Source organism: Mus caroli, unplaced genomic scaffold, assembly GCF_978045245.1.
Source record: "Mus caroli unplaced genomic scaffold, Mus_caroli_1 scaffold_15, whole genome shotgun sequence".
Classification (NCBI taxonomy): Eukaryota; Metazoa; Chordata; class Mammalia; order Rodentia; family Muridae; genus Mus; species Mus caroli.
The window spans coordinates 29,384,860-29,408,985 of NW_028227270.1; the positions used below are offsets into that span (position 1 = coordinate 29,384,860).

The 24,126-nt window shown below is 41.5% G+C and overlaps 1 protein-coding gene across 2 annotated transcripts in view; it reads left to right on the forward strand.

The window, feature by feature from the left end:
• The window catches only part of Rasgrf2 (Ras protein specific guanine nucleotide releasing factor 2), a 233,932-nt gene that overhangs the window by 136,150 nt on the left and 73,656 nt on the right, over nucleotides 1–24,126 (forward strand). Inside the window, exons 14-17 of one of the 2 annotated variants that reach the window (XM_029468511.2) lie at nucleotides 3,845–4,093; nucleotides 4,686–4,948; nucleotides 15,279–15,386; nucleotides 18,559–18,648. In XM_029468511.2, the coding sequence (XP_029324371.1) occupies nucleotides 3,845–4,093; nucleotides 4,686–4,948; nucleotides 15,279–15,386; nucleotides 18,559–18,648 (710 nt within the window). The remainder of the gene's footprint in view (nucleotides 1–3,844; nucleotides 4,094–4,685; nucleotides 4,949–15,278; nucleotides 15,387–18,558; nucleotides 18,649–24,126) is intronic. The other variant, XM_021180496.2, reaches the window with a different exon arrangement.

Here is a 24,126-nt window from a genome sequence, read left to right on the forward strand (position 1 = left end):
ATGAACATCAGCTGGCATGAATGTGGCGTTATCTGCTCACTGCATGTGTCTGGCTTTGCTCAGGCTGCCATCTTCTCCATTCTTCAACAAAGCAAGTCTATACCTTACTTGGATCACGAGGAGGCCATAGCTAGAATGAGGAATTATACCAATAGCTACCAGCAATGTTTGTCAGAGCCCTCTGTGTCAAGTCTTGAGCCTGCGTATTTCTTCATTTTCAAACTTAGAAAGTGGGGAAGAAATTATCTTTCATTCTCATTTTATTTTTGGTTATTTTTGTTCCACATTGTTTTCATGTTTTGAATGTATGGGAATGGTTATTCGTCTGCATGTATGTCTGTACACCATATGCATGCAGTACCACGTGGAGGCCAGAAGAGGGCATCAGCTCTCCTGGGACTGCAGTTGAGGCAGTCATGAACCGCCATGTGGAGGCTGAAAACTGAACCTAGGCCCTCTGGAAGAGCATTAGTGCTCTTAACCACTGAGCTATCTCCCCAGTTCAGTTCCCTGCATTCCACATTTTAGAGTAGCCTGTCTTCTTTAAAAACAACTTGGCTATAAAAATTTTGTTATTTGAAAATAAGAATGTTTCTTTCATGCTTTCCTGTGTGGATATTTTCAGGTCTGAGCTGTCATGCTGAGACAAACTGCAACCTAAGAAGGAGGAGCGCGCGCCTCAGAGTCATGTTAGCGTAGTCCCTGTGTACCGGAGTGTCACATGAAGGCAGAGAATGCAATACCAGGAAAATATTACAATGAAATTTAAAAGTAGCCTCCTACATTTTAGTCAATTTTAAAATGTTTTGGGGAGGGCTGTTTTTAAACTCTAGAGCAAAGATTCTGTTTGGATTTAATTAAATCCTAGATTTTTAACTTGTAAATTTCTTTTTGAATTAATTAAAATACCTGAATATTCAGAACCAGAATGGAATATTAGGTCAGGTTTAAGTTATGTTTTAATTTTTGAATAGGATGTTCTTATTAATTTTTTATGTGACAATTCTGATTTTACATACAATATGTATTTGAGATTCCATGTTGCTTTAAATTCATAATGGTAAGTCAGGCACTGTTGGTAGGTTCAAAGCCTGTGGAACCCAAGGCAAGGTTGTGCATCTGACCCTTGTGGCTGGTGCCACACACATTTACTGTTCCCTACCATGACAGGGTACCTGCCCATTCTCATTTGCATAACCACTTTCACACAGACCAAACGTTTTTGCCTTTGAATTCCCAGAAGTGGCACAGTAATGAGAGACCTGCCAACCAGCCACACTTCCACACCTCACTTGCTATTGTCCTAAGACACCAAGAAGGTTCATAATTTATCCATTTGCCAGCCTCGCTGGTTCTCTTCAGTCAGAGGAAAGCATAGCTTAAGAGCTGTAATTCTGTTTCCCTGTGCATCTGTCTCCATGGCTACAAGCCACTGGAGAGGTGGGGAGGGGATAAGGAAGGGGAGGGATGAACCTTTTTCAGAGTTAAGAGGAAAACATCCTAACACAGCCACATCTTGTTGTTGGCATGACATCATAAATACTTGCTTCCTCTTGAAGCTCGTCAATTATAATAGGCGATTTGGCTTTGATCTCTCAAGACCACATTTTATGTGTTACCAAAAAGGAGCTGCTATGGCCATTGCTATTGTTGGAGGTTTAAGTAAACACACCTTGGCTTTCTTGGGAGTCCCTCAGGAAACCATGGGAGAGCCTGTTGCCTGTTGGTGTAATAAAAGAAAATTAAGTGATTTGATAATATTTAAAAATGAAAATGCAGTCATGAATTTGAAGGACAGTTCTGTAATTAGTTTAACTTAATTTCATGCTGGCTGCAACACATTTTTCCCTCCTAGTGTTTTGAACAAACTAATTATAGTGAAAATTATGCAAAGCTCAAAACTGGTTAGAATGCAAAACAGCGACAGCCATTGCATGAAAACTGTCCTTTAGATGGTAGATAGACTGAGGCTTCCTTGCTTTTAATAATATCTGACCTTTACTTTTTTTGGAAAATAGAGATTTTGATGGAAAAAGTGAAAGAAAAAATGACTAATTTATTCAACCATTTCATGACAGACTAATTCATAAAAGTCACTCGGGTCTTTTGATAAATGAGTCAGAAAGCTGCTGTTGGTTGGAGATCATGCAGTAAATAGATGAAAGAGCTGTGTAGCCTTTAAAAAAAAACCTCCAAAGACCCACTAGTATATTTGCAAAATCAATAATTCTGATAAAGTTAACAGGCTACCCTTGGCCAGGCCCTTTGCAGGGAAGGCTGGCCATTTAAAATGCTCTTTCATGGTGCAAAGGAATTGCTCCTTCCTACACTACATATACCTTGTGCTAGAGCAAGCAGAGAATGCTATTGATTCCTGCTCATCTAAGGAAAATAAATATATAATTGAAAATTCTTCAAAGCCTTAAAAGGCCAAAGCAGGGAGCTCTCATAACAACACCATCTGATTCTTAGCAAGAAATTGGCTCTCAAAAAAAAAATGCATGGGCCCTGTTTTGCTATCCTTTCACAAAGTAGTGAACCCTGCACATATCCTTTAACAAAGTAGTGAGAGCCAGCACTGCCAATATTCTGTTCTGATGCTAACCTGAAGAGGAACAGAATTGGTAAGGAAGTGAAGGCTAAAATGTTCCAGTGGTCCTCCTAGCAAGGCCACCAGTGATCAGCCTCCTGCTGAAGTCAGGGCTAGCAGACTATGAAGGATTTGCAGATCTATGAAGTAGAGGTTTTTCACATGGTGCCAGTATTAGGTAGTATTCACAGGACTATTAGCCATCATTATTATTTTTTTTAAGAATTCATTTTTTATATTGCAGAATATTGAAAACAATGCAAATTTAGCATGCTAATTTGTGGGTTAAATTATATTAAAAATTTAAGCATATCAACACAGAAAGACTAAAATAATCAATTACACACTCAATTCAAGAAGTTAGGAAAAGCATGAGAGGACCCAGCGAGCTGGCACCCTGGGGAAAGGTATGTGCAGCCCAGTGGCCTGGGCATGACCCCTGGGACCCACACAGTGGAAGGAGGAAGCTGATTCCTGCAAATTGTCCTCTGACCTCCCCATGTGTCTCCCCACATAAGTAAATATGTAAATTAAATAAATAAAATGTCTAATGGACATAATACCTAACATATTACATAATAAATACAATATATAATAAAATAAATACATAACTAAAAGGAAAAATAAATAGTTAAGTAAAGTAAAAGGAAAAAAATGTTTAAAAGGATGAGGAGTTAAACGTTAGAAAATACGAAAAGCGCATAATAAATTAAGAACAGATAGTAACACATTATAATATCAGAAGCAGTATAATTGACAAATCAAAGGTTTGGCTTTAGAAGCTAAAATAATAAATTATATCTTGTATTATATCTTGGTATTACATACTTATAATATAATGTATCCTAATATTTTACGCAGCACGAATAGCCACCTTGTTTTCCTCCATACACTAGGGTTTGTCACTACTCTGTTTTAAGCATACTAAATTCTGCTTAAGTACATGAGAAATCTTTGATATTGATATCGTCTAATCAAACACGATTGAATTAGAGCAAGAAGGAATCCACACAACAAAATCACATGTCACCACAGCCCCTATAATTCATTCTAGCCTCCCTAAATTAGAATGTCCTGGTGGTACATGGTGTCCCCAAACACATCTGTGGCATGCCGTTCACCTGAACATCGCTCTGTCATCTGTGGAAGACACCGGAAGTCTCATTTGAGTGTGTGTTTACAAACGCTGCGGCACTCAGTGGCTCAGGCAGAAGCTTAGCCAGCTCTGCTCACAAGCTCTTGCTTTGCATGTAGGTCTGATGCCCGTCTTCACAAAGACGACACTGACATCTGTTTCAGTAAAACACTCAATTCCTGCAAAGTGCCCCAGATCCGCTACGCCAGCGTGGAGCGCCTCTTGGAGCGGTTGACGGACTTGCGGTTTCTGAGCATCGATTTCCTCAACACCTTCCTGCACACCTACCGCATTTTCACCACGGCCTCGGTAGTGCTGTCAAAGCTCTCAGACATCTACAAGAGGCCTTTCACCTCCATCCCTGTCAGGTACTCCCGCTTTGTGGCTATCAGTCTCTAAGAGCAGCTCCTAAGCTATTGGCTGATCTTTGGGCTTACTTTCTCAGCAGAGTTGTTAAGTTAAAGGTCTTGAAGTTCCCCAGGGAAGACATGGAGATGCCTGAAGTCTCCAACTGACCTTAAGTTACTCTATGAGTATTTGGAAGCTGGCTCATTTATTTTAACATTGTCGCCATCATTACTAATTGCTGTTATTATTGTCATTATTATTATTATTATTGGCAAACATGCTCTTCCGTGCTAATGTACCCTGTGGATCATCTGAGGAAAGGGATATGTTGTTGACTCAGTAGCAAGAACCCCCCATCCCCAGCCCAAAGATGGAATGCTACTGGCCTTTAAAGACTTCACCACTCCTTAGTGGCAAGGGACCGGATGGCCTGGACAGTGTCTGTGTTTCCCTAGTGAGGACAAGAGGAACACGTGTAGCATTTAGATTAAGGAAAAGCCAGGAGTAGCAGTCCGGTGGGATCAAGACCATCAGATGTAGAAGAGCTGAGAGTGTGTTCCTGCGTGATGTCTGAGTCGTGTCTTCATTTGTCTACAATGCTCTTCTTTCTAGGTCACTAGAGTTATTTTTTGCCACAAGCCAGAACAACAGAGAACATTTGGTAGACGGAAAATCCCCACGTCTCTGTCGCAAGTTCTCTTCCCCACCTCCCCTGGCTGCGTCCAGAGCGTCCTCCCCAGTGAGGGCCAGAAAGCTGTCTTTGACGTCTTCCTTGAACTCAAGGATTGGAGCCTTGGACCTGACTAATTCCTCATCTTCCAGTAGTCCCACCACCACCACCCACAGCCCTGCTGCGTCCCCGCCACCACACACTGGTAAAGTACCACTGGATCTTAGCAACAGGTCTCTCTGTTGCAGAGCAAAGTCAGGGGCCAAAGAGGATGAAGATGGGCCCCATGGGGATCTGAATAGAAGGCCCAGACGAAGTATTCAAAGTGTGTTCTCCAGCATACTGACATGATCACCTCCCACATTTGCAGCTGCCTGGTTCCCTAACATTCCTTCTGGAATCTCAGCTACTTGTTTTTAAAGCTGTTTTCTTATGTTTGCATAGAAAGTTGGATGCATACAATGCCTGTTGAATACAGCATCCTTACAGATTCTTGCCCTGGAGCGGCAGGCAGCTGTTAGTTTTCCTCATTCTCTATAGTCAAGGCTAGTTGCAGTTAGTCATCAACAGAGGACAGGTAGGAGATTAGATTACTGGGAAATTCTTGGTTTTGGCTAAGGCTGACTGGCTAATGAGTCTACCAGGATACTTTATCTAAAAGATAAGCCTTGAATGCTCTTGTCCAATCACTTGGATTCACGGTTTTCTTCATCTCCATTGACTATGTAAAGGTTATGGGGGAGGAGCTGTTTCAGGCAATGTTAAAGGTATAGTGAGCCAAAGCAAAGCAGAAACTTAATTTCTCATGATACAACCAAATTTTGTTGACTTTATGGTGAGGTTTTACTTTATAACCCAGGCTGTTCTTCTCAAACTTATAGCGATGCTTATGCCTCAAACTCTCTAAGAGCTAGAACTGTAGGCATGAGTCCACCATGTATGGCTCTAAAATGGTTTTAGGGTGTGGATTATCACATGGCTTCTGAATGCATATAGAATGAAGTACATTTCTCCTTCCAAGGTCAGTAGATCCTCCAAGTCTTGTTCTGAGTCTCTCTCTAGAGCATGCTCTTCATACTCTCTCATCTACTAGGCTGCAGTGTTGCGGGAAATAGTAAATAAAGGACTGGCAGGCTACCACTGGCAACCTGTGGACCACATGGCTCCAGCAGGGTGACCTCAACTCAGCTGTCTCTCAGGGCTGGAAGTCCCAAGTCCCTTGGCAGATCCTGCCATGCCAGCCCCACAAAATGACCATCCACCCCACAGTCAGCCACCACCACAACACCCATTTACTTGGTAGACACAAAAGTCTAGAAGCCTATAATTAACCAATCAGATTTATGTATCAATAAATTCTCAATTTACAAGATGCCAATACAATAATTTCAGAACCAATTAACAATGATAAAAGCTTTATCCCAGTTATTCTAACCTTATGATATCATAACTACCTGTGGCTATCTACAACCATGTTGGTTCAGGTTCTTCCTCCTGTCCATCCTCCTTCATTTTGGTCTTCTCCCTCTCTCCTGAGAGGCTCTCTGTCTTGGCCACTTTTAGCTCTGCCTCCCTTTTCTCTGTCCAATCACAGGTCTCCTGCTGCCCTAATACTTTAGTGTGATTGGACAGGGAAAAATCCTGTCCCAGTACAGTTACAATCATTTACTCTTTGTGTCTTCAAAACTCCTTGATCGGATAGGCCTTTTAAGCCTACCTGCACAAACTTCATGAGATCAGTGACCTTGTCTAGCTTGTTTCTCTCAGCATTTTCCACACCATGGCCAGTGCTTGGCAGAAAGTAAATGGTTATTAAAGAATGAAGACAATCACTCAGGGAATTAATTGATTGCCAATGTCTTGAGGTGTAGAGTCATCTTTGGAGATGCCTCTGAGCAGTGTGTAGACGGAGATAAGTGATGTGGGAATACCATACAAGCTGTGGGCTGGGCTACCAGACTGAATAAAAAGGAGCCTGGTAGCTGAGCACCAGCAGCCATCTCTCTCTGCTTCTTGGCTATGGACACAGAGTGATGGATGCCCTCACATTCCTTCAGTTACACCTTCCCTAATACCATGGGCTGAACCTAGAACTGTGAACTAAAATAAACCTCCCTTCCTTGGGTTGCATTTGACAGGTATTGGGTGCACCTGCATAGTCGTCCTCAGGGTTGTGGCCCATGGAGCTCTAAAGGCAGCCTCTTGTATTTAAAACCTGGTGTTATTGTGAAGAATACAAGCAAATTTCATAGATTTATTTGCAAAGAGCTTTCCCCCTTTTATATAACTGAGTTACTTATTGGTGATAGCATAAAAAAATCAGGCAATAAGTCAGACAGCACTCAGATATGAGGGGAGGGTGCCACCCAGATGGAGGGCCAGACTGTTGCTTTTCTGCTTGCTGGAAGCTTCTATGTGCTGTCTCTCCCATATCCCTTAAATAAGCTTGCTGGGTGAAGTGTTTAATGGAACTTTAACTGAAGTGGTTGTCATCATCCAAAGTGGCAGCTTTTTAAAAAAAGAAAGAGAGAAAGAAAGGAAGAAAGGAAGAAAGGAAGAAAGGAAGAAAGAAAGAAAGGAAGAAAGAAAGAAAGAAAGAAGGAAGGAAGGAAGGAAGGAAGGAAAGAAAGAAAGAAAGAAAGAAAGAAAGAAAGAAAGAAAGAAAGAAAGAAAGAAAGAAAGAAAGAAAGAAAGAAAGAAAGAAAGAAATTCTTTAAATTGACAAGTGAGTGATTCAGGAGGAGGAAGGGGGAAGATAATTTAAAAAAATCATTAAAACAACAAGCTTTGCAAAATCATGGTGAATTCTTGGAAGTAATGAGGCAAAGACTAGGGGACATGTAACTGGGGCTCTATCCAGCACCAGCATGTGAGCACCCCTGTTGCAGGGAATATTAAAAAGAACAGCTAAGTTCCCAAACTGCTACCAGGCACCGGTGGACCACATGGCTCCAGCTGGGTGATCTCAACTTGGTGGTCTCTCTGGGCTGGAACTCTCTTGGCGGATCACTGCCACGCCAGCCCCACCCAACAACTGTCCACCCTTCTGTCAGCTGCCACAACACCCAGTAACCCAGTAAAATAGAACTCTTGATGGTTATAATTAACAAGTCAGATTTATATATCAATAAATTCTCAATTCCCAAGATGCCCACACAATAATTTCTAAGCCAACTGATAATGATGCAAGCTGCCCACCTAGATCAGACAATGTATGCCAATTATTCTATCCCTATATGATATTCATAACTACCTGTGGCTGTTTAAAACCACAGGGATCAGGATCTTCTTCCTGCCCGTTTGCCTCCATCTTGGCTTCTTCTCTTCTGAGACGCTGTCTCTGTAACTCTTCATTCTGCCTCCCTTTTCTCTGTCCAATCACAGTCCTCCTGCTGCACTAATATTTTTAATGTAATTGGACAGGGAAAATCCTGCCACACACCTCCATGGATGAAGTGACTTGGGCTTATTTATTTATTTATTTATTTATTTATTTATTATTATTACTTATTCACTTTACATCCCTCTCACTATTCCCCTCCGGGTCACTCCCTCGCATAATCTTTACCCTATCTCTCTCCCCTTCTCTTCTGAGTGGGTGAGGGCTCCTGAGTATTTTCCTACCCCAGTACATCAAGCCTCTGTGGGGCTAGGCACATCCTATCCCACTGAGGCCAGACAAGGCAGCCTAGCTAGAAGAACATATCCTACATATAGACAACAGCTCCTGGGATAGAATAGGACTTGGGTTTATTTTAATCCTCTCTGAGGCCACAGTGGCCTGGGCAGTCCAGGAATTTTCTTGGATTCTTTTCTCCCTGTTACTAGATTCCAGTGAATGGAGAAGAAATCTGTATTCTCTCATCCTTTGGAATCAGCACTTTAGGATCAAAGATTCCCGTGTCAGCTTCCTGGCTCCCTTTGGTTGCTCTCAGGGCTGGGATGAGGCCTGCTGCCCCATGAATGGTCAGGGCTGTTCTGGAAGCTGAGCAGATACTGTGTGTGCTCAAGTAGCTGGAATATGGGGAAAGTATGGGGAAATAGGACGGCACCGTACTCTGGCTCTGTGGGGAAAAGACATGTAATTACAGGGGAGCAAACCAGACCAGAGCAGAAAGCAGAAAGGCAGGGAGACTGTGCCTGGCTGAGCTTGACAAGGGAGTGTCTTTGCTAAGAGCCAGGAGAGCCTGGTGACTTGGTGTATGCTGGCCAAGTCTGGGTAATGAAATTGTATTGTAGGGGTTAGTGAGAGCTCCCTGGAGTGACCGTCCTTCCTGAACATGAAGAGCCTTTCCCTGCTTTGACACCATGAGCAGCCCTGTAATAGAACTGCCTAGTTAGCTGGGCAGTGGTGGCATATACCTTTAATCCCAGCACTTGGGAGGCAGAGGCAGCAGCCTGGTCTACAGAATGAGTTCCAGGACAGCCAGGGCTGCATAGAGAAACCCTGTCTCGAAAAACCAGAAAAAAAAAAAACTGCCTAATTTTCCTAAGGCATCCAAACATTAACTCAGATGAAAACAAAAGTCCTTCTAATGTTTTCTCCTTCCCTCTGTTCTTACGACCACCCACCACAATGTTTTTTTTTTCTTACGATAAGAAAGTTGAGCAATCAAAAGCATCCATAAGAGATCACTAGAACCTTTTCATCTTGAACAAGAAACACAATTGTTGAACAAAGCCTCATTTCTCCCTTCCTTCAGCTCTGGCAGGCACCATTCTCTTTTCTGTTGCTGTAAGTCTATTGGAAGTGAAATTACACCATTTTTGGCCTTTTGTGGCTGACTTACTTCACTTGCCTTAAGGGTTTCCTTAATTTTTAAGGAAAGCGCAAGGAACATGAGTACAAATATGTCTTCAAGATCCTGATCTCAGTTCTCCTGGGAAGTACAAGTAAGCCCACACATGCAAATTCACACATACACATGCACAAATACATATACATACACACATGCACACACATAAGAACACATATGCATATGCAAACATATACACAAACATACATGTACACATATGTGCAACATGAACACACACAAGCACACAGAATAACACATGCATACATAAACACAAGCAAACACATATGAGCACACACGTAAGAACACATATACAAGAGCACACACATATACACACATAAGCACATATATGCACAGACACATGCATACACATGAATACATACACATAAGCATACACATGTGCACACATGAGCAAACACACACATAAGAGCACACATGTAAGCACACATGCACACACAAGAGCACACATATATAAGAGCACATACATGTATACATATGACCAAATACATATAAGCATACATATAAGAGCATATACATACACACACAAGAGCACATACATGTATATATAGAAGCACATACATACACTTTGGCCACTGTTTTCTTTAGTTCTCTGATCTTCAAACTATAGCCTTGGAGTGCACAGCATTGGTCTAGAGTGCTTAGGACACTGTTTAGCATGGGTTACAGATGGACAGTTTTGTTTCCCTCTTGGAGCAATAAGCTAGAAGACAGTTAGATTTAAGGCCCAATCTGTTTGTAGCTGTTATAGTATATCAAACTATGTAATTCAAAATCAACAGAAGTTTCTTTTTCAGAGCTTCCAGAGGGCAATATGTCCCAGAGATGAACTTTTTTTTCTGTGTAGAGTAGGAGACGTGTAGAAAGCTTTGCTTGAGCAAGGGGCAGGGTCAGAGGAAGGAATCTAATCTTTGCAGATAGCATGGTATTTTTATGAGGGTAGATGCTTTATGACTTAATCATCCTTAAAGGTCCCAACTCTCAGTTGGGCTAGGGATTCATCTTCCAACATGGGGATAGATTCAAACCATAGCATGAAGAGATTCTGGTAAATGAGAAAAATCTCCTGGGCAAGGGTCCCTGGTTGTTCAAAGCTTTGACTGCTTATACCCTGAGGCTGGCAGATGGAGAAAACCTGGGACTAAAGGTGTTTGTTCCCACAGTACAGGATTAGCTCAAGAGAAGGCAGAATTACTCTTTCCTAGTGTGTTTACTTTGAACAAATGATTCAGAGTTTATTCTAAGAGTTGGAATCTCTGGGTGCTAATAGGTTAAAAGAACTATTTTGCATTTTCAGCTCATTGTGTGCTGTTGGCCTCCCCTTCTGGGTGGGGCAGAAAGTACAATGTGTGTGGTTGATGAGCTGGCTGAGGTAAGGCTGTACTCTAGAAAGGCCCACACCTCTACTTCCTGGGCTTTCCAGGCACAGCTGCCTGCTAACATAGACCCCTAAGCTCCTTGCAGTCTGATATTAAGACCTTCTTTATGTTTCGACTCCCTTTCCCTTTCTGTAGGTGCTTCCAATGTCTTTTCATATGTTTATTTCCCAATTACCCCTAAAAGCATTTAAGATAGTAGTCAACCACACTCATGGCCAGACACATCTGGATTAAAAATAAGATAGATAAAGAAATCAGGAGATGGGAGAAAGGTGGAAAGTTACATGAGGATAAGGGTTATGTGGTCTTCTGTATAGTCCTCTGAGCCCTGGAGTCCTTGACTTCCCTTCTGAGTTTCTTATTTAATAGAATGGAGACAGACAGGAGAGCAATTATGTGATTCACACTGAAAGTGGAGGACAGCTTGTCTGAGCAGGTTCATATTTCTTGGCTATTGGGACTTGATAAATAGATCCCCACAGTAAAAGGCTTAGAAGTAAAACTGCTGTCATGGTGGATCTTTGGGCATTCCTCTGAATAGATAAGATGGATCAATTATAGACTCATTTTTTTTATTCTGCACTGTTGTATGGGCAATGTTGATCATGAATAGCTCCATGAGAGACAAGGTTGAACCCTGAGGCATCTGCCTGATGATTCAGAGCATGTGGGTGAAGATGTATGCTTGTGCATGAGTGTGCACAGATACAGGTGACATATGTGTAAGTCAAGGGTGCTGCTCTCTTCCCCTTGCTGTCCAGTCCTGAGAAATTCCAAAAGGCAGGGAAATTAAAGGATCAGACCAATCTTTAATTTGAAAGATGTTTGCATGTGCTTTGCGTAACATTAAGAGTCAAAACATCTGACAAACTTGAATAAGACTTTAGTGCTAAGAGCTGCTACATATTTTTTTGCTTTGCACTTCAGAATCCAGCCCCACACTATCTCACTGTGTAACATCAGCTTTGTCCATGACATCCACAGATAGCATAGGTCTCTCTGACTGTCACCCAGTTTTAGGGTAAACTCATTTAAATGCTGGTGACCATTGCCTAATCTCACTGTCACCACAACGGTAATGCCATTTTGTAATAGTTCAAGCAAAACTTTAAATGGCATGAATAAAATGAAGAGAAATAGAAAATATCTCTCAAGATAAACAGGGCAATAATTTTTTTAAGAGATAAATAATGCAATTTAATCTTTCTACAACCTAGTCTCTGTGGGGAATTGCAGGCTGGTCTCCAGTTGAGCTGAGGTCTGAACCCCTGATGGTCATAATTCACCTTCATGACACAGTAGGTGTTCCCTCATGCTCCTGGAACTCTGGCTCCTGCCCAAGTTACTGCCCCCCACCCCCAGCACCCACAAGAGAAACATGGTCAGTAGTTAGGCAATGGCCTAAGCTTCTGACATTCAGGCTAAACTCCTCCCCAGTTACCTAGCAACAGTGAAGACCATAAAAAGGAGTGTTCAGTCCCCACCGCACTCTCTCACTCTCTCGCTCCTTTGTTCCCTTACCTCTCACTTCTCTCACTCTTCTCTCCTCTCTCCTTTCTCTTGTCTTCTTCTCTCCTCTATCCTCTTCTCCTCTCCTCTATCCCTCTTACTACTCTCTTTCTCTCTAGCCTTCTCTCTGTCTCTCTCTCTCTCTCTCTCTCTCTCTTCCTCCTCTCTTTCCCCCTACTTTCTATAATAAAGCTCTTAAACCATAGAGAGTCTCTGCTCCATCAAGATCTGCTGCATACTCTGGTCAGTGTTGGGAACCTCTTCCCTTATCCCTCTCTCCCATAACCCCGGGGCTACAGGGTGTGGCCCTAGGGTCCCCAGGTCTGGGGCTGCCCCTTCTCCACACCCTGTCGAGTGGGTCAGAGGCTTAGATGCCCACCTGGGGCTAAGTGAAAAGCATCTGGCAGCCCCCACCCCACTCCTGTGTCCACCTGCCCAGAGCACAGGAACTCTGGCTGGACCTGGGCTCTATCCTCCCTTTCCCCCACTTCCCTGCCCCCCCCCCCTTTTTGTTCCCAACAAGTCTCCGAATCTAGTTTAGGCTTATCTAATGGCCACCAGGGCCCTCCTGTCCTATAAGGCCCGTCTCTGCTTTTTTCTTCCCCCAAAAGTTTTTTTAAAAACTAAACAGTTAGATATTTATCAATGATGAGTTCTCAATGAACGTCAACCCAATGGCAAGCAAGGCAGGAAACGGAGAGCCCAATAGCTGTTAGCATAGCTGCTGTTCCTTACCTAACCTGGTTCGCTCAGACCATGGTTATGCAACTCACCCACCCAAGTGTGGTTGCAGAGCCCACAGCACCAGAGCTGTTTCCTTGTTCTCAGTTTGAAAATTGCCTGCCTGGAGGCTGAAAGTGATACTGATTTTAGCATTTGTTTTGAGCCCACATCTGCCTACTTGTCCTGTAGGCAAAGCTGTTTGCATAGTGCTTGGTTGGGAGTGAGCAAGCCAGAAAGAAGTGCTTGCCTACTCTACAGGAACAGTAGGGCTTCCTTTGTGTTAGCTTACAGTTATCCTTTGGGTTCCTGCTCTTTCAGGACATTTAAGGTCCTATTTAGTTCTCTCAGTCAATACATTAACTAAAAAAAAAAAAAATATTTCGTTATTGCGGACTAAAGGTTTCCTCTTCTCCTCAGACGAATGAATGTGTGCTTGAATTGAACCAAGGATTTGTGTTTCATATTCTGTTCTTCTTCCACAACAGATGCTTCCCATTACTGAACTTCGAAGAAGCTATTTAGAAAATAATAAAACTAACAGCTGAGCACTGTTTTGTATGCATCTCGCCAGCTTTACTGTAATTATATCATTCAGGAGAAGATTCTAAGCACTTCCTTTCTCTGTTGCATTTCAAAAGATCAAAATTGTGGCCATAATTCTAAGGGAGAAAATAATATAAAAGTTTAAAAATAGCTTTACATGAAATCATTTTTTTTAATGTTTGTTGAGTAAACCCTTGAATGCTGAGACTGGGGAAGTGGCTTAGTTGACCGGGATAACATATTAGTGGAACATATTAGGATAACATATTAGTGGAACATATTAGGATAACATATTAGTGGAAATGGCACTAAAATGTAATCACTGTGAGTCAATTAAGGAGCTGATGAAAAAGCAAAGGGGGACCTATTGGACACATATTAATTTTTAGTTCTCCTTTCTTTTGGAATAATGCACATGTTATTGTTTTACCTGCATAAGATGCCAGGGGAAGGAATTTAGAAGTATCCTCTCTGTAGCACTGACTGCAGTCTCAGAAAGACACATCTTTCATTCTGGGACTATCAGCTGTCACCCTAAGTCTCACATCACCTTCACCTTAAACTTTCTACAGCTCACTGAAAAAGTTTCACTCAGGCTGGAGATGTAGTTTGCCTAACTTTAACAATACCTATCTAAAACAATATTAAACAAAAAAGCAAACGAAGAAAGGAAAGGAAAGGAAAGGAAAGGAAGGGAAGGGAAGGGAAGGGAAGGGAAGGGAAGGGAAGGGAAGGGAAGGGAAGGGAAGGGAAGGGAAGGGAAGGGAAGGGAAGGGAAGGGAAGGGAAGGGAAGGGAAGGGAAGGGAAGGGAAGGGAAGGAAGGGAAAAAGGAAGAAAAGAAGAAACTTCACTTGCTTACTAGCGATGTGTAGCTCTGCCTTGCTAGTTGATACACCCTTTTAGGGTGAGGGAGAATTGCCTTAAAGCTCTGTGTCCAAAATTGTTGTTATTAGACATTAATGGTTATTAAGCATTGAAATGACTAGTGATAGAGGGGAGTTAGAGTATGACTTTAATTTTAGTTCATATAAATTTGCCATACACCCATGTTTGGTTAATGCTACCATGTTGGGGAAATGTATGCCTAGATTCTAAAGAACTTTCTCTGATCTTCCTGGGACATGGAGTTACAGATCAAACTTTGGCTGCCTTAGCAGACATCCTAGGTAAAGAAGAAATCCTAATTTTGATTCCAATTTATTTTCTAATCTGAAAAAGTTAATTGTTCTGTTTCAAGAAAAGCCATTTTGGAAGGCAGTTGATCCACTGCACACTTTATGTTCTCTTTAACCTCTTGTTGCCCTGGAGAGAGGGGCAAGCCAAGATTAGTCTGAAGGTTGAACACAATCAGTGGATCACTAGCCTGGGTAGTGACAATTATCATGCTCTTAATAATTTATGTTCTTAATGTTTTGTGGAGAAGAATGACTTGATTTTATAGGAAAGCACTTTAAATGTGTAAGCTAGTCTGAAATGTTTATGATCCGTGGAGAAATTTGCATTTCCATGCCTGAGTTTGCTGAGGTACTCTTGCACTCATGGCCTGGGTAACATCCCTGTGTTTTCCAGCAGCTGTCTTGGAGTCTGCACCAGCCGACAAAGCAGGAGATTCTGCAGATATGTCACCATGTAGATCCCCCACAACTCCCCGGCACCTCCGCTATCGGCAGCCTGGAGGTAAGAGCTCAGACAGGGATTTGGAAAAAGAAAAGTCATCTTGTGCTTCTAGATCAGTGTGCTGCTTGGCTATAATATTTCCTAATGTAACATTAGTTACAAATATGAACTAATCTTCCTACAACCTAGTCTCCAAATCCATTCTAGGCTCACCTAATGGCCCCCAGGGCCCTCCTGTCTTCTGCTAGGCCATCTCTGCTTTTTTTCTTTCCCCAAGGAAACAAAGAACTAACTAACAACAACAAAACTAACAAAGATGAACTAATCTTTATAATTAATATTATATTAGGTAATATTATAACTAGTACTACATAGGTAATATTAGTTAGGTCCAAGAAGTAGAAATATCAGTGATCAGGAAGCCTACCTCTAGTCTGGCTAATATTGATGATTCTGGTATTGTGATGTGTTCTGTGCAGAGGAAGAGAATAAAATGTCCATTGTGGGGGATGGCTAGTTGAGGGGCCAGCATCCCTACCTATATCATTCCATAGTTAGTTTTGAAACACAACAAATATCTATTCATTGGGAGATAGATTGCTCACAAAGCAGAAATACGTTCTCTCTCCATTTTCTGTCCCTATTGATCAAATAAATATCCAAATAAGAGTTGTTTTGAAATGTCTCTTTTCCCTGACCCCTTCCAATGCTGATTATTCCAAGTCAGAAGAGAAAATTACGAAACCAGATTCACTTCACAGGACCCAAGCCAAGTGCAGGGGTTGTTTTTGTGCCTTACTCTCAGGCTTCAGCTATGACATGCTAGCAAAAGATGAAAGCCCATGTCTGCAGGAGGTCACTGCCTCTGTGCCCCCCTCCTCTCTATAGAAGCTGTTGTCATCAGCCCTTGGCAATAAGGGCAGAAAGAGGAGTGTGGGTTATGCTCCGGCCAGATCGCAGTCCTTAAGTCAGACTCCTGGCCAGTTACCAATCATTTGCCTGGCCATTGGCCATTTTGGTTGTCCTGGCAAGTGAAGGCAGCTCACTAGCTTTTCCTATCTTGTCACATGACTGCCGTGGAGTCAGAAAAATCTCTCCACTATTCCTAATACCCTTATCAATGCAGGACCTGACACTTTACTTGGTAAGTGTCTTGGTGGCCTTCCTTGGGTTTATTGCCACCAGGAAAAGAATGTGATCAGAGTTTATGGAGGACTGGTGAGAATTAGATACTGTTCACCCTGTTGCGATTAGAGCTTTGTTTTATAGCCATATATATATATTCACGTGTAAAATTTTAATTTATGTAAGGATTTATTAGTTATTATTTGTCATAGAGACTTGAGAACAGAGGGAATAACCTAGAACGTGGGATAAAACATTGGCTACAAATAGAAGAGAGTATCATATATTTTCTTATTGTGCAGTCAATATCTTTCTTATTTACTTATATATTTGCCACCTGTTTTCATGTTTGGGAACATTGTGAAACTATTTCATCTATCTATCTACCCATCCATTCATTAATAGCCTATGCATTTGCCTATCCATCTGTCTTGTGTATCATCTATGTATCTATCATTCAATCCTCTATTTACCACCTATCTACCATTATCTATCTATCTATCTATCTATCTATCTATCTATCTATCTATCTATCTATCTGTCTGTCTGTCTGTCTGTCTGTCTGTCTGTCTGTCTGTCTATCATCTGTTGCATATATAGCAATTAGTTATCCATCCATCTTATTTATTATCCATCTATTTACTTACTTATTTATAGTATGAAAATTAAAAATCAGAAGCAAACTACTCAGTGCTTTTCAGATCAGAATCATGCCATGCTGTTTTCTCTAAGAGCCTGGGAGAAAACAGTGACGTCTGGCCACAGCATTAGGAAATGCTATGTGACTAGTCTGAGATGTGAAAGCTGCTACAGAGGCTGCTCATTATGTCCTTTCCATTTAAACAATTAAATACTTCACAGTGCATTCATTTATTTACTGCGAAAGGAGTGTATATGTGCCATAGCATGCATATGGGCAAACCATGCAGATGACAACCTATGGGAGTTGGCTCTGTCCCTCCAGCATAGCAGCCCTGGGGATTGAACCTGAGTTCAATAATCTGATTCAGATGAAAAGGTTTGGCAGTAAGCAGCCTTGAGAAAGTGTGTTTGTGTGTGTGTGTGTACAGGTGTGCATGCACGTGCACACATGTGTGGAGGTTAAATGTGGATATCAGATGTCTTTCTCTGTTCTTCTGTACCTTCTATTTTGAGCTAGGGCCTCTTACTGATCCTGAAATGCACTAATTTGATAGACTGTGGGTGGAGGTGGAGATAGCTCCATAGACCTATCCCAGTGCTGGGATTATAGGTGTGTGCTGCCAGGCTGGCATTTTTGAGTGGTGCTAGAGACCCGAACTCATTCATCATGCTTTCACAGCAAGCATTTCACCCACTGAGGCACCCACAGCCTTATAGCCTTTCAATTTTAAACAGGCTACACTTAACTCATCCTTCCTGTGGCATGGGGTCAAACCAAAGGCCTCCTGCATGCTTAACAAATATTCAACCATTAACTGATTTAAAAAATTGTACAGAAAACATGATGTAGAGTCTTCTTAAAATAGTTTTATGTAGCAATATAATTCACTTGCCACAAAATTCTCATTGGATTTTATATACTCAGAAGGCCAGGCAGCCATGACCATGACTTAATTTTAGGACATTTTCATTATCTAAAAGAAATCTTAGAGTCATCAACAAACTGTCCGACTTCTGCCTCTCCCATAACCACTAATCTATGATCTGTGTGTTTGGATTCACCCATTCTAGACATTTAGAGAATCATCCAGTGGGGGACCTTAAAACTGGCTTTCCACTTAGTAAATGCTTCATCCATTTTATAGTATGTGTCAAAACTTCATTCCTTTCTATGATGGAACTTTATTTTCTCAAACCTATTTATCAGAGGAGGGACATTGGAAAGTTTCTAATTTTTGTCTACAGTGAGTACTGCTTCTGTGAATATCCATGTACAACTTTTTTTTGCATAATGTGTATCTTAGTTTGCTGTATGCCTAGAATGGAATTTAACAAGGAGAGCATGGTGCCTGGCTTGGGCCCAAACATTCATCTAATATAGGTGTTAAAGTGAGAATATTCACCACAGAATATCACCCGTATGCCTCACCATTCCATTCCATTTCTTTCCTTTTTAAATAACCAGGACAGGTAGCCGACAGCGCCCACTGTTCTGTGTCACCTGCTTCTGCTTTTGCAATCGCCACAGCTGCAGCAGGACATGGGAGTCCACCAGGTGAGTCTTGAACCAGTGGCCTTTGACTGTCCGGGTCTTGATTACTATGAGGAAATCCAGATGTTCATAGTGTTGGGAAATGAACCCAGAGGACATTATACTAAATGAAACAAGCTGGACACAAAAACTAAACGCTGCATGATGTCACTTATGCTTGGAATCTAAAGGAGTTGAACTCATGGAATCAGAGAGCAGAATAGACGGGACATGGGTAAGGCCTGAGGAGACTAAGGAGACACCAGCTGCATCATACAAAGCTACACTGGCTGATAAGCTCTGGATATCTACTGTGCAGTCTGGTGACCATGGTTTATAATAATAATGATGGTGATGTTGTTGATGATGATAATGATGATAAATTAATATTAAAGATCCTCAGAATGTATTTTTAAAATCCTTATCTCAAAAAGTGACTAATAGATATATTAATGAGCTTGGTTTTATCACTCCAACACACACACACACACACACACACACACACACACACACACACACACACCACAACACACACACATCATGTCATGCCCTAACAACATGAAATAATAATAAGCAACTAAACAACCATCATCAAGTGAGTCTCATATGTTTGATCTTCGGATCATGCTTCTGAGACATTCTGTGTCTGAGGGGAAATGTTACTATCCCTGTGTTGTTTTAACTATTCTCCTGCCTTTGTGTCACATGGCTAAGTCCTGTTTCCTCTTCCCCTCAGTTTGAAGCACATGCAAGATGCAGGGAGGCCTGTAGAGTGGAGAGGCCTCAGGCTGCCTGGTTGCTCACTTGTATTTGCTTTATGATTCCTTATGAATGGTTTCACCCTCAATTTTCAGGGCAAAGAAAATATAATAAAAATAAAATTCCAGTGCTTTAATAAGTGAAAATTATGTTTATTATCTATGTTCTTTTCCCTCACAGGCAGAGGAATGATGTTAAAATTAATTTGCAATTGCTTTAAGTAGACCCATTGCTGTGTCTGTGTGATTGTCACTAGTAATTCTAATCGTGATTTGCAGAGCCAGGAGAACAGATCTACTTTATTAACCCCTGCCACTGCCCAAAAGGGGTCTCTTACCAGGGCCTATGAACCTACCTTTATAATAGTAGCTGGCAGAAAATATCTGTGTGAATTGGTTCTAAATTGATGAACAAAGAGATATGTTCATTATACAATATAGGTGGAGGGTGGGAGATTATTTTCTGTCTCTCATCTAAATAGAGAGCTTGGAGATTTGCCACCTTTAGTGTTTCAGCATATACATCATTGGCTGTGTCAAGAGGTGCTCTTTGTCTTAAATATTCTTTAAATTTACCCCAAAGGCTTCATCAGCATGGAAGAAAACAGTCTGTAATGATCAAATCTTCACAAGCCTGCCTAGTTTTCATGTGCACTGAAAAAGCCTATTTTGGTTTTATGTTTCTATTTTCACTTTTATTTATTAATGTTTTTAGAACATGGAGCCTGCCCTGTTGTTAGATGAGGATATCATTCCTTTCATATCCTCCTCTCTTGGTTTGCCTGAGTCCACCCCTCTTCTCATCCAGAGAATGCAGACCTTGCCTCCCCAAGCTTGGAATTTACATTGGCCTCTTTTGGAGAACATGGCAACCTTTCAGGAGATGTTTATAGGCTTCTGTGGACATGGCTGCATTGTCGGGCCTGCAGTACTCTGCTCCCCCATTTCTTCTCTCTGTTTATCATGCCGCACTGGCAAAGACCCACTTCTCTCACAGGAGTGCATCTACCACAGAAGTATTGTCAGCCCAAGCTTCCTCATTAAACACCCCACATACGCTGTCTGTCTTTGCTGTATTTTCCCATCAATACCACTATTTCACACTCTATATATTTGGTCAATTTTCCTTGCTTATTATTTATTTCTTCAATGGGTATAAAATCCCAGAGGCAGGGATTTTTTGTCTATATACTGCAATATCCTCAGTAGCTTGAATAGTATTGTATGTATAGTAAATAGCCAGTGACTGTTCATTAGTTTCATGAGTCTACCCCAGTGACTGGTTCCTTCTCGGTGCAATTATTTACACTCAGTTCACAACCAGAAGATCCTGTAGCTGCCTCTGCATTCTTGGTGCTGTGCTGTTTTAAGTCGTAGGATGTTGTTATTTTTGCTATCTTTTCTCAGATGAAAGGGTTTGTCTGTTTGTCCAGATGTCTGGGGAAACGATCTCTGTCACTAGAAGGCAGCCCAGTGAGCAGCTCCCCATGAGGGTCAGCTGTGCGGGTCTCAGTGTGCTGGATACCCACAGCTCTGAGATGAGCATGTGATGGGTTCCTAAGATGTTGTCTTGTTGGTACTGATGTGGCTGACGAGTTTTCCTCACTCTCTTGACTCATAAATTCTTGAGATATAACTGAGCAGGAGGGTCCAGGGCATAGAGTGAGGGTTACAAATCTGAAGACAAGTGCTAATTCACCTGCTACTGCTCCTGTTGTGTAATCAACAAGACCTGATTTCATACACAAACATCGACCAAAGCTGGCATTCTGTCCTCCCCAGTGGGACTACCATAGAGGATCTCCAGTTTATACTAGAGCCAGTCAGAGATGGGTCCAGATTTTGTGGGCATACCTGATGCTTAATATAACCTGAGAAGACTCACTCAAGAAAAAGCATTCGGATGTCCAGACATGGTAGCATAGACCTTTGATCCCAGCTCCTGGGATTCAGAAGTAGATGGATCTCTGTGAGTGTCCGAGGATCCTCGTATACACAGAGAGGTCCAGGGCTACACAGTGAAGTCCTGTTTAAAAAAACAAACAACAACACTCTGAAGACAACTCTTCGATGAACCTTCCGAGGCTTTTAGAATAAAGAGGCCCTGAAGCTTAAGCTTTGTGGTCACCCTTGTGAATTTGCTTTTCAGTTGACTATGGTTGGAATATGAGTCAGGCCCCCTAGAAAATGTGGTAAAAGCTTGATCCTCACAGTAGTGCTAATTGGGGAGTGGTAGCCTTATGAAAGGCTCTTAACTAATTGGCACACACAGTTATTTCAGAAATAGCAGACCCTTTACCTGGTACTTACAATGCAGAGGGTTTGTAGTCTGTTTTCTCATCTGTGTACCCCTGAGGCAGTGGAGCTGAGTTTGTGTAACTGGGTTTGGAGAAGTTTTTAAAATTACTAATACCTGGTCCAAGACTGTCCCAGGTGTGAGATCATTGAACTAGTATACTATCTGAACCCTTCCCCCATTTAAAATTATGTGACCATATTTTTTGTAGTGAAGTATAGATAAAAACTTAGCTATCTCTTTCTAAACCTTGGATACAATTCTACTATATCTGTTGCTTATCTTACACGGAACCCCTAGTTGATTTTGATGATATCAGAGTTGGAATTTTAAATTCTCACATTCCTTAATATTTAAAAGATGGTAGGTTGCCTAAAGCTCTTCACCAGAAGAAACTGTTCTTAATCTGAAAGTAATACAAACTGTTGTGTTTTTTATAACACACTTAATGAGCTCATTAATGTACAACTTGCTTACTTTGAAAGACCCACAACATGAGGACTCCCCCACATTCTGACTCAGGATAGGCCACACCCCAAATCACTCATGAGAAACAGTCTTGATGCAAACTGCAACAGGTTTATTTGGGAAAGACCAGTGCACTGGGGATGAGACTCATATCCCACTCAGGGGTAAAGGAGTCGACCACGAGCTCAAGGGGTAAGGGGTTTATATAGGCAAAAACCGCAAACATCTGGCATAAGGAACGGTTAGAGTATTCTGTACAAACATTTCCTGGAACAATGGGGCAAGTTAAACTTCTACTCCCTGCCATTAGTGAGGTCTATTTTGGACACAGGTCTAGGGGCTTAAATAATTTTTCACTCTCTCTCAGGATCTTTCAACTTAAAATACATACCTTAAGGTAGCAAGATATCTCAATGGGTATCATCACTGCCAAGCCTGATGACCTGAGTTAGATTCCTGGAAAACACACGGTGGAAGAGAACAGACTTCTAGAAGTTGTTCTCAGACGTCCACACGTATGCTGTGGCACTTGCATACTTTTACAGTCATGTGCACTACTATATGCACACACATGCACATATGCACACACACAAGTAGAATAAATTTACAGATCAATTAATTTTAGTATGTTCTCAGAATAGCACAACAATCACTACAATAAATTTGAGAAACTTTCCCACAGCCCTTGTCTCACCTGTCTCTTCCTCCAATTTCTCTGAGTTGCTGATATCTTTCTTATCCCGTAAATTAATCCATTCGGGACATTTCCTATAAAAGAAATCATGTAATATGTTAGTTACCCTTTTTTTTTTCATTTACTTAGTGTAATGTTTTGGAGGCCTTTCCATTTGTTTGTAGTATGTAATAGCCACTTGATGCATTTTATTGTGGGATAATATTCTTTGGTGTGGATATACCATGTTCCACTTATTCGTCCACCAGTTTTTTGAGTTGTTGCCATTCTTTGACTACTGTGAATGATACTGACACCACCATTTGTAGATGCGTGGATGCGTGTTTTCACCTCATTTTGAGAACATGTCTAAAGATTGAATTACTGGATTGTGTAATTACAGTTTCATGAATATCATTTAATTCAAAAGAGTCTTATCCTTCTTACTGGCAGTATTTATTCTAGTCCATTGTTTGAGGCTGTAATTCTGTGTATGTTGTACCCTTTGAAATTTTCCCATGGTACTTACATGTGGTGCGCTTTGCCTTGTGTTTTGCTTTGGGCTATTTCTTCATCTCCTTCCCTTTTGCCCCTTCCATTTCAGTTTGGAGATTTTTGTTGGTCATCATTAGGCTCAGTCCTTCTCCCTCAGCTGTGCTAAGTCTCCTGTGAATTCAGTGAAGGCATCCTCCATCTCTAGCATTTCTTCTCCATTCCTTACATGGCCCTTCTGCTTACAGTGCCCTCACTGACTGCACAATGTGCCTGCTTCTCCCACTAAAGCTCTTACCACACTAGCCATCGTTAAATTCCCCATGTAATAGTTGTCACAGCCAAGTCTCTTCCTGAGGCTCACTCTCTGTTATATACTAAATTATGTTCCAAATTCATAAATGTACATTCTAGCCCCAATTACCCCCAAATAGCACTGTGTTTGGTTAAAAGTTCTTCAAAAAGTTAACAGTTAAATGGCTTATGTCGTGGGTCTAATCCAGTGTGACCTGTGCCTTAAAAGATGAGTTGTTTCAGACCTAAACATACCCAGAGAGTTGACCCCATAATGCCAAAGCAAGGTGATGGCCCCTTAGATAGAAGTCAAAGTAAGTACCTCAAATGCAACTAAGCCTAGTAATAAGGCTGGTTTGACATCTAACTTCCAGAACTGGAAGGAAGTGATTTCTTTTGTTTACATTGCAGCCTTTGGTATTTTATAACTGCAGCCTGAGCAAGCTAATGGGACCCCTCACACTGTGTTCTTGTCTTTTGGTAAACCCTGTAATTTCTTGTTGACAGAGATGATAGTGATA